Here is a 14,881-nt window from a genome sequence, read left to right on the forward strand (position 1 = left end):
AATCCAAATGTAATATCCAATTCATGAATAATTCCACTCAAAATCCGTGGCAATTTTACAGCTTTGACCGTCTAGGTTACAAGTGAAATCTTCAATTCAAGAGCTTAGTCACACTTGCATCTTCTTACCTCTCCCGAAAATAGTATTTTGTAAAAATCAAACCTTACATTCATTGAACATTTTAAATTTGGACTTAAATCTCCTTATCCCTCCTAAAAAAAGTACTTTATGGAGATCGAATCTTACACACACAATTCATTTACCAAGCCTTAACAAATAAAAATTAATAACAATTCATGAATAGCTAGCATCAATTCATTTACATCCTTAATTCAACCTAAACTTAACTATCAATAAAAGGAAGCCAAGAAAAATACAGGTATAATTCAAACAACAAAGTAATAAAATCATCCCAGAAAAATTATAGTGACAACTGAAGAATCCATTTTTTGGTTTTAACCCTCTAGTTTTCATGGGAAAGGTGCCCTAGTAATCTAGACTTTGGTCGGAAGGTAACTAAAGTCTGACCAAAATTTGTTTCAGCTAAGATTCACTAAAGAATCCATTTTACTAACAACAATTCACATTTTAACAACCTACATCAATAACAACCTAGATGTTTTTCCAAAGACTTGATTGACAAAGAATGACAGGATGGAAATCAATATAAAGAATTATAGGTATAGCATGTTGCTATGATAGAGATTACTGAAATGAAGAGTGATGGAAGCAATGTGACATTAAGGAGCTTATTTTGACCCAAAAATCCAGCCAAAGTAATGGTACCATCAGCAATTACTCTAGCAATTGTTCCAGCTTCGGTAGATAGAAGGCCACCATTGTAGGTTCCACGAGAAAGCCTTGATGACATGACGCGCGAAAGCAATGACAAGTTCACACCTGAAATCAATGATATATTGTCAAAATGGCCTTACAAATGAATTACACTTTGCTCAAGAAAAACTCAAAAAAGTAAAACAAATATAATCAATAACTACAACATCTTTTTAAATCGTTTTTAAATATAGGCGCTTGTTTAGCAAGCAAATGATAAGTGTCTAAATCCCTTTTACATCACAATAATGAAAAGTTAAGAGATCTTCGTATCAGAAAATTAAGTTGTTCATTTTTTGTTTTCATTTTATGTTTTGGCTTATAATAATAAAATTTCCATTTTGTTTTCAATTTGTTTCTTTTTTTCAAATATTTGTAAAAAAAAATTTTCTGTTTACTATTTGGTTCATGAGTTATGCAGTTATAATTGAGCCAACATGTATTTCCACGAAGCAGAAAAAAAAAATATGTAGGATGGTTTTATGTGTAAAATATTAATTAAAAATAGCATTAAAATTTTTTGAATAACATCAAAGGCATGCTGGAATTTAATCTAATATATATAATGGATGAAATGTAACAGCAGATGCTAAACTTAAAAATAGTCCATCACCAAAATTTATTGGTTTCACTTATTGAGACAAAATTTCATGTTTTCTTTGAACCTTTACAATACAATCCTGTGCACAATCTTAAAATGTAAAGAAAAATAAGAGATTACCTTCCAGTACTTCAGCGGAAACAAATAAAAGGAGACCGGAACAGATGTATTGTGGCTCGGTATACGGAAAGATTACATGGAAGCTGAGTACAACTCCTATCAGAACCATAATTTCTGATGTCAACAGAATTTGCCTAAAACATATAGAAAAAGAATTATCTCTCAGATAACATGATAGACATTTAAATTTTGAACAACAACACTAAGGCTCTATTTGGTAAAAAGTAGCGGATGGTAGATAAACTAGCCAATAGCAGATGAACTTTTGCGAATAAGCTAGCTGATAGCAAATAAACTAATAGAATGAATTTGAAGTGTTTGGTAAAATTATTGGTTGAACCAATTGATAAATGCAAAATGAAAATGACAAAAAATATATTTTTGATTAATATCTAAAATCTTTCAATTAAGATAATAAAGGTAAAAATGAGAGAAAAATGATATGTTATAAACTATAAACTAAAACACTAGCTAGTAAAAATATGCATTAAGCTCTTGAAATACGGACCGCTACCAAATAGCTCTCCCATACAAACATATATGTAATAAGCTATTTGCTATAAGCTAGTGATTTGTCCTTACCAAACAGAGCCTAAGTCTCTAAATGGTTCATTTGACAAAGTGAACATTTTAATCTCTATAGGATGTTTTATTTTTCCTTTATATTTTATAAGTATTGACATGCATTATGTATCACCATACATCTTTAAGTAAATTCAATGAGCATAAACCGAATTATGGATGACAATCAAATGAAGCATGGAATTTTTTAGAAATTACCTGTCCTCAAACATGTTACTTATATAGTTTCCAACAACAATGTTTACAGGAAGAACTGTCAAGCCAAGACAAGCAAGAAAAACTGCAACCGTACTGGTTGACCAGTTGAAGTAGTATGTTGTGACGACACTTGATTCAGATAGTAAAATCTCCATTACATATTTGAGCATGAAATATATCAATAACTGAACCTGCAGATGTTACAAAATTAGGTCAGGTAAAGCATTTAATAACAGAAATGGGAATTATGTAAATAAAAGTAAAATTAGTCATGTATGTATATTGCACATTGAAGAGACCAGTAATCAATTTAAAATTATATCATCCCCAAGCCTCTTCAGTTTGATTTTCTCAGATTTGATTTCATGTAAAAACTGGAGATGTCGATTACCTATTTAAGCCCATCATCCTATTCAAACATTAAGTACTTTGGAAGCAACATTATTAAACTATAATAATATTTAAATCTGTAGTTTAAGAGTTAATAAAACCTTTAATTTAATATCATCTTTACATCCTGGGTTTTTGTTTTTGTATACTAGATTAAGTTATCAGATGCCTCGGTGCAAAAACATGTCTAGGCAAGCACTCATATCATAACAAAATCTAAGTTTGTTAGCAATTATGTGCCTGCAGAATCTAGTTATATGATGTTCATTCATATCATCTAACTTCAATTATTATATTTCAAACTTCTCAAGAGCATAAGATCCTTTCTTAGTTGGCAACTGATATAATGAGCCTTGTTCACTAGTTAATATAGTTTGAAATGTAAGTAGCAGTTCAGTTCATTTATTTTTCCATTTATAACTTTCTATAAATACCATGTCGACAGTAAAGTAGGATTACATCTCAACATCTAAAATGACTATAAAGTTGTGTATCTAATGAAACTATTATTGCTTGATAGAAGTCCAATATCATAACAGTGACAGTGAGTTTTTCACAAACCTTTACAGAAGGTGTAAGGAGTCTGTATGCTGATCCAATTGAATTGGCGGGTAGGCGAGATTCCTCTGGAGCTTCCTCACTATCATCATAATCTTGGTCAATGTCTTCATGTACCTTATCATCCGAAGTAATTAGTAATGGTTGTTTCAGACCTTTTTCAAGTGCACCATTTTCGACTGCACAGGGAGAAAAAAATGTGTCATTTTCTGTTCTGCTCTTCAACAAAATGATAAAAGTGGTTAATGGATCCTTTAATAAGATAAACCAGCACCGATTCACATAGAAATCGAAAAATAAATTCTTTAGATATGGAAAGAGAAAGTCATTGATTCAATGACAACAATAACTTGCCGACTAACATTCTCAACAAAAAAACTCATACTTGAATTTCTATATCCAAACAAAATTAACCATTCAATTGATTCAGAAGTAAATGTATTTGAGAGGAAGTAAGAATAGTACCTAATGAAATAGAACCTTATCTAAGATGATGTAGTTAATAAGATGGAGGAAGAATAATGTAAACTCTAAGAAAAACCAGTAAAAAAGACATAGATCTAAATGCTTTTCGAAAAAGTTGTTCCTGATATCGCACAATGACATTGTTTCATCCATTTAACCAACACCATATATTGTTCTTGTAACTTGTAAGTCCCCATAATGAAACTCTCTCTATGAATAATGAATATTTGGACACAGCAGTGGAATCATATGAATGGAGTAGACCAATGATCTTACAAGGAAAATATAAAAATGCTGAACAATAAGTAATATATAGATGCAATATAAATTCAATACCATTATTTGACTGATTTGGTGTATGATTCTCTTCAACATCATGAGAAGGTTCCTTAAAAGAGATCCATAACCATACCAGATAAACCAGCCAAGCGATAGCCATAACCCACCCAGGCAAGGTATTTTGATTAAATGTAAGGTTGTAAATCTTAAAATTAGTCTGAAGTATGCCAGCTAATGCAGGACCGCATGCCATTCCAAGAGCGCTGGCACTAACAAAACCTGCTGATGCTTGCATGCGGATTTTAAGTGGAACACAATCACTTATATAACGCCGGTTAACAGCTCTGGCTGAACCCAATCTGCAAACAACAATCAAGTGTTTTCAGCAATAAAAAATGGTCTTAAATGTGATTATAATTGTCACATACAGCTCAGTGTATTTACAACTCAAATCTAGCAAACAACATAACTTCCATGTACCATGAAAATAATGGTATACTAAGATTCCTGTTTTAAAACCTTCTTTTCATCTTATTTTAAGGGTCAGTTTGGATTGACTTATATGAACTTATCTACTGGCCTAAATAAGCACTTGTGAGACTGTTTAAGAGAGTTTATGTAAATAACCTACGACATGTATATAAGTTGTTTTCAGCTTATTTCCATAAGCTCTCCAAACTAGCTTATGAAAACAACTTATAGCTTATATGAAAACAGATTGACTTTATTTTATCTTTTGTTATAGAAATAGCTTATACATAAGCACTTATTTGATATGTGCTTATTCTATAAGTTATAACTTCGATGAGGTGTCTTATTCTGGATTACTGAAAATGTTTACAAAACTAGGGATGAGAATGAGAGAGATGTAGTCATACTGATCTGAAGTTAAAAGGCCCATTGTGTTAAGTCATGATAATCAAGTAATGACATGAAGAAAATTAAGAAATAGAATATTGCTTACCCACAAAAAAGGCGACCGATTAAGAGAATCCATATCGAATGAACATCATATGCCAATGCGTAAAAGACATTTCCGAGGAAAAGAGCTAAGCTACTGAATACAAGAGGCCTAAAGTATGATTTGTTTGACCATGCACTAAAATACACAGAAGAAAACAACTGTGCAACAGCCATTGCCCCTATCACAATACCACAAACCGTCGGTGCAGCCCCGAGGCTCGAAGAGTAATCATCTGCTGTAGGAACAATAATATATGTATTGACCATATACAAAAATGTGTTTGCCAAATTCAGCAGAAGTGACATAAAATGGTATCTTTTTTCATCAACTTGTTCCTCAGAAGGGGCAGGAAGATCATCTTGCATAATGAGTGCATGTTGCGCCAAAAAGTTAAGGAAATTTGTTGAGTGGGATAACCTATCAACAGCTGCATTTATCGAATCAACGACGGGATCCTGCAAATAAAACCAAGTAAGGATGATGAATAATCAACACCAATCTTGTGCTGCTCCCTAACCAGCTAATAAAGCATGCATGTGAACATGAAGAAGAAAATTAACACATATCAGTATCTTACAATACTGAATCCAAGCTATATAAATCTCTAGTCGATATCTATTTCGGATATAAATATCATTTTGAATCGCAATACTCTAATGAAATATATCTTAAGATTTATAATAAAATTCGATTCACGATTCGAAAAATAGGTCTTCCGATTCACGATTTGAATATCAATTTGAAAACCATGGAGAAAAGTAAATGCAAACAGAAACCTGTAGAGGAAGAGAAGGTTGATCATAAATCGATAAGTAGCTCCCCTGACGATCCTGAAGCTCATGAAGATTGCGAGATAACGCTCCCACAACAGCACCTATTCCCTACAAATTCCATATCATTCAGTCAATGTTCATTCATTACAACAACTCTTTATATTTATAAATATGTGTATGAGAATTTCTCGGTTTCATAATTTAACTCTTTAACAGTCAATTTTGAACTGAACATATTACCACATGCTTGAACACTTGTTGCAGCTGGGAGTAAGGATGATTTGCCCGAGTTTTGACATAGTAATCAGTGAATCTATAACCAAAGCGTTTATCAAACTTCTTCAAAATCTTACGCAATCCAATAGCATTGATCTCTACAAAATAGAGCAGGTTTAATAGATTCTGTCCAACTGTTCTATAAGCTTCTCGCAGTTCAGTTATTTTGTTTATTTCAGGCTCCTGCTGCAAATCATTATGCATCTCTCCAAGCTTTGCTATCCTGCTTGCCAAAAGCCCTTGTTGCTCCAACAGGAAAAGGACAATCTTCTCAATCTGAGTTTTAACAAAAGGAAAGTGGTTGAAACAAATATAAAATAAACGATTCTCAGCAACGCATAGCAAAATCAATGTAAAACGACATTTATGATTCATTTTACTCAAATAATCACATTTATTCATAATCAGAATCCAATTTGAGTTTGACACTCTCATTAAGTATTTCATCAAAAGCATTCAATAAAGGAAACTATACAAAACCTGATTATCCAGCATTCGTGAAAAATCCTTGAGAACATGTCGCCGATCTAGTGTTCCCTGTTGAATTTGTTGAGCATATTGCCTTACTCGCTTCTTCATGAGTTTGTAGTTTATGTAATATCTATAACCAAAATTCAAACTTATGAACCCAAAGTACCATTAATTTGAAACCAATATTCAACTCAAAAACTTTTAACCCTCAACATCACAAGAGCATAAATAAATACATACCCTTGCCATTCTTGAATCTGTCGGTCTTTCAACTTTTTCCCAAAGGCAACCATTTCTTCCTGCAGTCATAAAGGGTTTTTCTCAATGAAAGTAAAAACTAAGTCAATAACCAATTAAAAAAATTCTCTTTTCTTTTCTTTTCTTTTATTTTTTATCAAAAACCGAAATGGAGTGCAGATGCATCACTATAGAATAGCGGAATCTCAACTATGTTAGCACTCTACTGCCAAACAATCATTTGCAACACACCATTAATTTATTAAAAATAGATAAAAGAAGAACAAAAAAGACATGGGGGAACATGCACCAAAACCAATGCGAAGATCAAAATCTTTGAAACATATAGTTTGGGAGAAGAAATCTATTGCTCGAAAATCTCCACCAATGAAACGAGGAAGAGAGTCCCACCACCGGTAACCTGGATGAGCAATACCATAAGCAGGTAATTTATCAACGCAAACATTACCCTCCTTAAAAATATGTAAAACAAAGAAGCTCAAATGATGCAATAAGAAAATACAATTGCTCCAACGGTTTCTAATATGCCAAGGCACAAAAATCCAGATTCAAGAACGCGTTGAAGACTACGGTGGAGTTTCAAGGATGTGGATTTGATGCTGTCAGCAAATTTCCGTATTCAGTGCGTCAGTGAACCTTGAATCAAGATCGGTTCAGATTTTATTACAGATTTTAGTTCTACTGTCTGATCTTGATCAGCTGATCACCAACGCACTTAATGCTTGAATTCGCGGATTGCTGACTACAGCAAATACACATCCGAGTTACAAACTTCATAAAAATTTCACTTCACAATCAACTATTTCAATCATGCAAAACACAACATAGCATGTATATTCAAGACTAACAACAACACTTACAAAGTTAAAATTCAATATTTCTTATTAATACAAAATAAGCTTCAAAATTAAACCACAAGTGTTTATTTAGATCCTAATCAGCTGAAGCAACAACTTCTACCTCCAAAATTTCAATCCAAAAATATTCATAATTTCATATATCAACAACAAGTTATTTCAATTAATAACAAAAAATGAACATTCATTCATAGAACAAAGTCACAAACAATTCAAAATGACTCAATAGAAAAAATTGAAACATATATTTATAATAATGAATTAAAACAAAACTAATTTGAAAATTGAAGAAATGAAAATTGAGATCGAATGGAACAGAGATACATACCTGTTTTCAGTTGATTCTTTCTTTCCAACTAAAGGAATAGAAAACGCGCTTTTTTTCTGATTCGTTTATTTAATTTCTGTGAAGAAGCTTATAAACTAAACAAACAGAATAAAAATGAAGAAGAGAATGAATCAGCAAAAGATAAACACACCGAGCATGGTATGTGACGCCAATAATATAATAATAAATAATAATAACAAAAATCTATGTCTATATAGATATATATAAATAAATCGGATACCACGTTTTGTTGTAATCTTTTTTATCTCGAAGAAGGAGAATGATTGAGAAAGAAAAAAAAAAAAGGAGTGGTGGAAAAATATGCGGCAAAAAAATGAAGGGGGAAAAATGAAAATATATTCCGTTTGAGATTTAGCGTCTTTGTTAACAGTCAATTTTTGATCTTAAAACATAAATAAAAATGAAGTTTGAATTAAATATTAATTTTCATTTATATATATTTTGAAATGGAGAGGGTATTTTTTACAAATACAATTTAATGAAGCTCACCATTTTTTTTTCTTTGGTATTCTCTTATTTTAAAATTATGTCATTCATTTAAAAAATTTAGACATAAAAATAATGATATAATATATTTTAAATGATGTTATATGTAATTTGATGAATGAGAATTATTCAATGTATCAATAATTTATATGACAATAATTGAGTTATAAAATTGAATATTTTCTAAAGTTTAAAATAAAACTTTTAAGTATTTTTTTACAATATTATGTCATTATATATTAACATGTTATGTCATTTAAAATAGGTCGTATCACTATTTTTTTAGTTAAAAATTTAAAGTGAATATCAAAATTAAAAGATTATAAAATAAATTAATCAAATACGTGAGCATGTAAAAAAAATAATTAAAATTACAATTAAGTCTATATTTTTTTAATATAGGTGAATTTCAAGAAATAAGAACAAAATAAAATTAAAAAAATATTACATTTATTCCGTTAAGAATTAATTAACTCTACTAATTCGCTAACATTTATGTATAAAAAAAATAAATTAAATACTAAACTTAAGTTAAGTGATTAATAAATTTTATTTAATAATGAACAGTTAGAGGGGCATATGAGTTTATATCATATATAGTACAATCTTCCATAAAGTTTTTTTTTTCTCGATCAAATTCTAAATTATTAAAAAAATTAATATTAAAAAATATATCGTATAAATACTTTTAACAAATTAAAAATTAAATTATAAAATACTTTAAATTTTTATAGTAACTGATAATATAAATACAATATAAAATATTAAAATATTTCACGTTCATCCGTCAAAAAAATATATTTTGTATTCTATTTTACAGTAAATTTATAAATCTGGCTAATTGATAAAGTTAATAATGTGATAGAATTTCAGTCAATAGTCATTTATTGAATTACAATAAAAATATGGTATCTCATGAAAAAAAATATATGGTATATGATAATTGCAACAACAATTTAAATCATTTTTAAAAAAAACTAGTGTGAAACTCGTGCTATATATGGAAAAATATTTATAATAAAAATATATTTAATAAATTTACATTAAAAAAATATTTATTTGGATATTATTATAAGAAAAATCAATATTTTTAATTAAAAAAATACTTTTGTAGTTTTTAATAACAAATTGTTATAATAATTTATCAAAACGGAGAAAGTTGTTATAATAACTTGACAAAACAAATAAATAGGAGGACGTTGTTATACCAACGTGTCAAAAGAAATCTCATGATATAAAATAGGTTGGATATTGATGTTAAATTAATAACGTATCAACTTCTTCCTCTTTTGGCACGCTATTATAACAAATTTCTCCGTTTTTGGCACATTATTATAACAAATTTCTCCTTTTTTTTATCTAATAAATAAAAACTAATGAAAATAATAATAATAATGATAAAATATAAATTTGATGTATTTTTTCTTCAATTTTCTGTATTTTTTTTTAATTTAACGTATTTTATTGGTTCAATTTAATTAATTTTATTTTATTAATATAATCTACTTTATTATTATTATTACTATTATTATTTTTATTAAATTTTCAAATATTATTAAAATTATTATTATTTATTAATTTATTTTATTATTGTTATTATTATTATTATTGTTATTGTTATTATTATCATTATTAAAATTATTATTATTATAATAATAAAAATTTATAATATTATTAAATTTTTTATTATTATTTTTCATAATAGTATTTTGATTTTTTTAAATGTTTTAATTATTTTTAAATTATTTAAATAATAAAAATAATTAATAATAAATACAAATATTCTTTAAATGGCAAAAAAATAAAAAATAAATTGTCATAGTATAAGGTCGCATCCTGGGGATGCGACCAGTTAAAATGAAGAAAAAAAATCTCCTTCAGAAAGTAGCACCTCCAAGTTGCAATAAGCAAATGGGACAAAAAAATAGAACATTTATGTATATTTTTTTTCAAACTAAGGCATTTTAGAAATAAAAATTCTAAAGATGGATATAAGCACAAAAAACCCCAAAAAAAAAAACATGAATATACTAATAAAATTTAATGTATATTGGATTTAGCGTCTTTGTTGACAGTCAATTTTTATATTTGTTCGATCTTAAAACATAAATAAAAATGAAGTTTGAATTAAATATTCTTATTTTTTAATTTATTTTTATTTATATTTTTGAAATGGAGAGAGTATTTTTTACAAAAACAATTTAATGAAGTTTACCATTTTCTTCTTTGGTATTCTCTTATTTTAAAATTATGTCATTCATTTAAAAAATTTAGACATAAAAATAATAATATAATATATTTTAAATGATGTTACATGTAATTTAATGAATGAGAATTATTCAGTGTATCAATTATTTATATAATAATAATTGAGTTATAAAATTGAATATTTTCTAAAGTTTAAAATAAAATTTTTAAAGTATTTTCTTACAATATCATAAAAGTTAATCATTATATATCAACACATTATGTCATTTACAATAGATTATATCACTATTTTTTAGTTAAAAATTTAAAGTGAATATCAAAATTAAGATATTATAAAATAGATTAATCAAATACGTGAGTATATAAAAAAAAGAAATTAAAATTATAATTAAGTTTAAATATTTTTAATATAGATAAATTTTAAAAGGAAAGAAAAAAATAGAACTAAAAAACCATTGCATTTATTGCATTAAAAATTAAATAATTCTACTAATTTGCTAACATTTATGTATAAAAAAAAAGTAGATAGTGAACTTGTGATTAATAAATTTTATTTAATAATGAATAGTAAGAGGAGCATATGAATTTATATCATACATAGAACAATCTTCGATAAATTTTTATTTATTTTTCGATCAAACTCTAGATTATCATAAAAAAATTAAGAATTAATATTAAAAAATAAATTGAATAAATACTTTTAAAAAATAAAAATTAGATTATAAAATATTCTAAAATTTCATTGTAACTGATAATATAAATACAACATAAAATATCTAAATATTTCATGTTCATCCATATATTTTGTATTCTATTTTACAGTAAATTTATAAATAAATAAATAAAAATCTAAAAATCTGGCTAATTAATAAAGTTAATAATGTGATAGAATTTCAGTCAATAGTGATTTATTGAGTTACAATAAAATATGGTATCTCATGAAAAAAGTATATGGTACATGATAATTGCAACAACAATTTGAATCTTTTTTAAAAAAACTAATGTGAAATTCGTACTATGTATGAAAAAATATTTATAATAAAAGTATATTTAATATCTCAAATTGTAACAAAATTGTATATAAACATTTACATAAAAAGATATATATTTATTTGGATATTATTATAAGAAAAATCAATATTTTTACTTGAACAAAATACTTTTATAGTTCTTAATAAATTTAGTTAAGTACAATAATTTTTTTAGATATTATATTAAATATATAAAAGTCAAATCAACTGTCCTTTTTTATGTTAAATATTAACTACTTGTATTAAATGTTTTGAATTAAATGAAAAATATATGTATAACAAGATTAAATGATCAAAAAATAGTTGATGTTTGATTATTTAGAAACAAATATATGATAATTGTTTTTTCTTATATTAATGATAAGATGAATACCACAAACTATATATTTACATTAACTTGTTATTATATTTTAGTAATTAATTACTATTATTATGATCATTATTATACATTTATATAAGGCTTAATTGCACTTTTGGTCCCCTATTATAAGTGAAAATTGAAAGTAGTTCCCCATTTTGTTTGTCTCCCAGTTTTAGTTTTCAAACAGAATTTGAGTCCAAATCATGATGAGTTGTCATTTTTTTAATGATGTGTCAATAAAAGGGTGACGTGGCAGACGCTTATGTGGAATAAACTAATTATTATATTATTTTTTATTAAAAAATATAATTTATATTTTTAAAAATCATTATTATAATTGTGACAATATTTTTAAAAATACAATTTAATTATTAAAATTAAGTTAAAAGAAAAAACACCTAAAATCATAAACCCTAAACAAATCAAAATCAAAAACATTCACTCATGAACCCTAAAATCATTATGGATTTCTTCCTCCTTAACAACATGATCAACATGGCCTCCATCTCCCCCCTCAACATTGCGCTCAACTTCCTCCTCAACAGTTTCATCAACAAAGCTTTCAACTTGACCCACTCTCTTCGCCCTTGCAATTTCAGACACCTCAACTTTCACTTCATCGCCAACGACAGCAACACTACCAACATTAGCACCAACATCCCCAACTCTATTAAAGTAAATCCCTTCACAAATCTTCTGCAAATCCTCAAAAATAAGCTCAAACGCCAAAACACAGAACCCCATAGCAGCAGCAGCAAAACTCACCATACCAACATTAGCATCAACATCTACAACAAACCCATTCGTTCCCTCACTTTTAGCCTTCTCAAGAACCTCCTGAATAGTCACCGAGATATCAGGTTTTCGAAAAGGCTTCCCTTTGAGCAATCTCACGATGTTCTTGTGTGGCTTATTAGGTAGATTTCCGAAATCGAAAAGCAAAAATAGAAACGGGTAACGAACGCCTTCGACGGTGGGGTGGGCTTGAGGTGATTTGATGCAATCGAAAGGGGAAATTGAATTTGAGAAGAGGTGGGTATTGAGAGTGAGAAAATTAGGGTTAGGATTTGAGGGATGAGGGGTAAGGAATGCGAAGAATAGGAATAGTAAGAGGAGTGGAAGAAAAGAGTAAAAAGAGTAACTTCAGAGAGAGTAGTCGAGAGGGTTTATCTTTTTTCCAGGCATTGGCCATGGAAAATGGAATGTGGAGATGATTGAAGCTTCTTCAGGCCGTGGAGAAATTGAATTTAGGTCAAATGGAGATTTCCTCTTTTGTTGAAAAGCGATGGTATGGTAGTGTTGCTGTCTTTGGTGATGAAGTGAAAGTTAGGGTTCATGATTTTAGGTGTTTTTTCTTTTAATTTAATTTTAATAATTAAATTGTATTTTTTAAAATATTGTCACAATTATAATAATGGTTTTTAAAAATATAAATTATATTTTTTAATAAAAAATAATATAATAATGAGTTTATTCTAGATAAGCGTCTGTCACGTCACCCTTTTATTGACACGTCATTAAAAAATGACAACTCATCATGATTTGGACTCAAATTCTGTATGGGGGACTATAACTGGGGACAAACAAAATGGATGAACTACTTTCAATTTTCACTTATAATAGGGGGACCAAAAGTGCAATTAAGCCTTTATATAATGAAATTAGGGTGACCTGTCGTTGTGTAAAAATCATTTATATGTAATGAAAGTATTCAATTATTTAAATACATATAAAAAGGAAGAATACAAAGAATTATACAATATTTAGATTTGTGAAGAAAAAAATATGAATATACTAATAAAATGGAATGTATCATTGGATCGTTGGCCTTCTATTGTACAAAATAATTGAATGTATTACAATTTCATAAATTAATTTACCATTCAATATAAAGTGAAAATAATTTATTTATTTTTATCACCGTTTCTTACAAAATAAAATTTAAACATCTAAATAAATTACAATTATAACTTTATACTCTGAAATTTCTAAAAAATTACATAAAGAAAATATTACAAAAAAATACTAGAATACGTGCTACTAAAATAATTTTATCTGTCATTTATCAAAAAGATATTATAATATGTGCTACTAAAAACATAATCATATTTTTCAAAATTGCAAATATCACATATATAGTTGTACCTTTAGAAATTAAAACAAAAATTTTAATTATATTATATAATAAATGACATGAATGATGCAAGTGTGACAGAAAAATATACAATACAATTTTTTGATTAGTAAATATAAAGGAAGTAATGTTTTTAAAATGACTTCAAATAATAAGATAAATACAATTTTCTATAATATTTAAAACTTCATAGATATAAATAAATGTAAATAGCACATTTGAAATATACGAGGTGTAAATATATAAATGGATAAACAAATAAATTCAAATCCAAACAAAATAATAAACTAAACATGAAAATTTTATTAGAGAGAATATATTTCTTATTATAGTGTATGTAATTGAAGTTTATTGAGATAATTAATAATAAGAATTAACTATATTTTTTAATTTCTATAAAATTATACATTTTTAACTTTTGTCCTTATAAAATTTTGTTTAATTTTAGTTTAATTTTAGTCATTTCTTTTATAAAAATGGTGTTTTTATTCTTTATAGAAAGACTAAAAGCACATATTTTATAAAAGGAGAAACTAAAAAAACTTGGTTTATAATAGAGGATTAAAAGTTAAGTTTAAAAACAATCGATCTCAATAGTTAAATTATTAAAAATATTTTATTTTTATCATAATTATCTCTAAAGCAATGCAAGAATAATTGTTATGTGTAATATAAAACATTGTACA

General features: G+C 27.2%; 1 protein-coding gene and 1 pseudogene across 3 annotated transcripts; both read right to left on the bottom strand.

Annotated features, from left to right (window-relative positions):
- Positions 1-277: 277 nt before the first annotated feature.
- LOC101489520 (SPX domain-containing membrane protein At4g22990-like) lies at positions 278-8,262 on the bottom strand. 3 transcript variants are annotated; one of them, XM_012712270.3, is made up of 13 exons: positions 8,196-8,260; positions 7,955-8,049; positions 7,059-7,169; positions 6,752-6,810; positions 6,521-6,641; positions 6,005-6,316; positions 5,768-5,872; positions 4,992-5,446; positions 4,085-4,386; positions 3,287-3,462; positions 2,336-2,526; positions 1,556-1,689; positions 278-900 (listed from the first exon to the last, which is right to left on the bottom strand). In XM_012712270.3, exons 4-13 carry the CDS (start codon positions 6,802-6,804, stop codon positions 662-664), a joined length of 2,088 nt encoding a protein of 695 aa, XP_012567724.1. In that variant the 5' UTR covers positions 6,805-6,810; positions 7,059-7,169; positions 7,955-8,049; positions 8,196-8,260; the 3' UTR covers positions 278-661. The 3 variants fall into 3 exon arrangements, with proteins under 3 accessions (XP_012567724.1, XP_027187094.1, XP_012567722.1); XM_027331293.2 differs by lacking the exon at positions 7,059-7,169 and having other exon boundaries at positions 8,196-8,262; XM_012712268.3 differs by lacking the exon at positions 8,196-8,260 and having other exon boundaries at positions 7,955-8,138.
- Positions 8,263-12,499: 4,237 nt separating this feature from the next.
- On the bottom strand, positions 12,500-13,253 carry LOC101496205 (uncharacterized; annotated as a pseudogene).
- Between the last annotated feature and the right edge of the window lie 1,628 nt (positions 13,254-14,881).

Source organism: Cicer arietinum, chromosome 8 (genome assembly GCF_000331145.2).
Source record: "Cicer arietinum cultivar CDC Frontier isolate Library 1 chromosome 8, Cicar.CDCFrontier_v2.0, whole genome shotgun sequence".
NCBI classification, from domain to species: Eukaryota; Viridiplantae; Streptophyta; class Magnoliopsida; order Fabales; family Fabaceae; genus Cicer; species Cicer arietinum.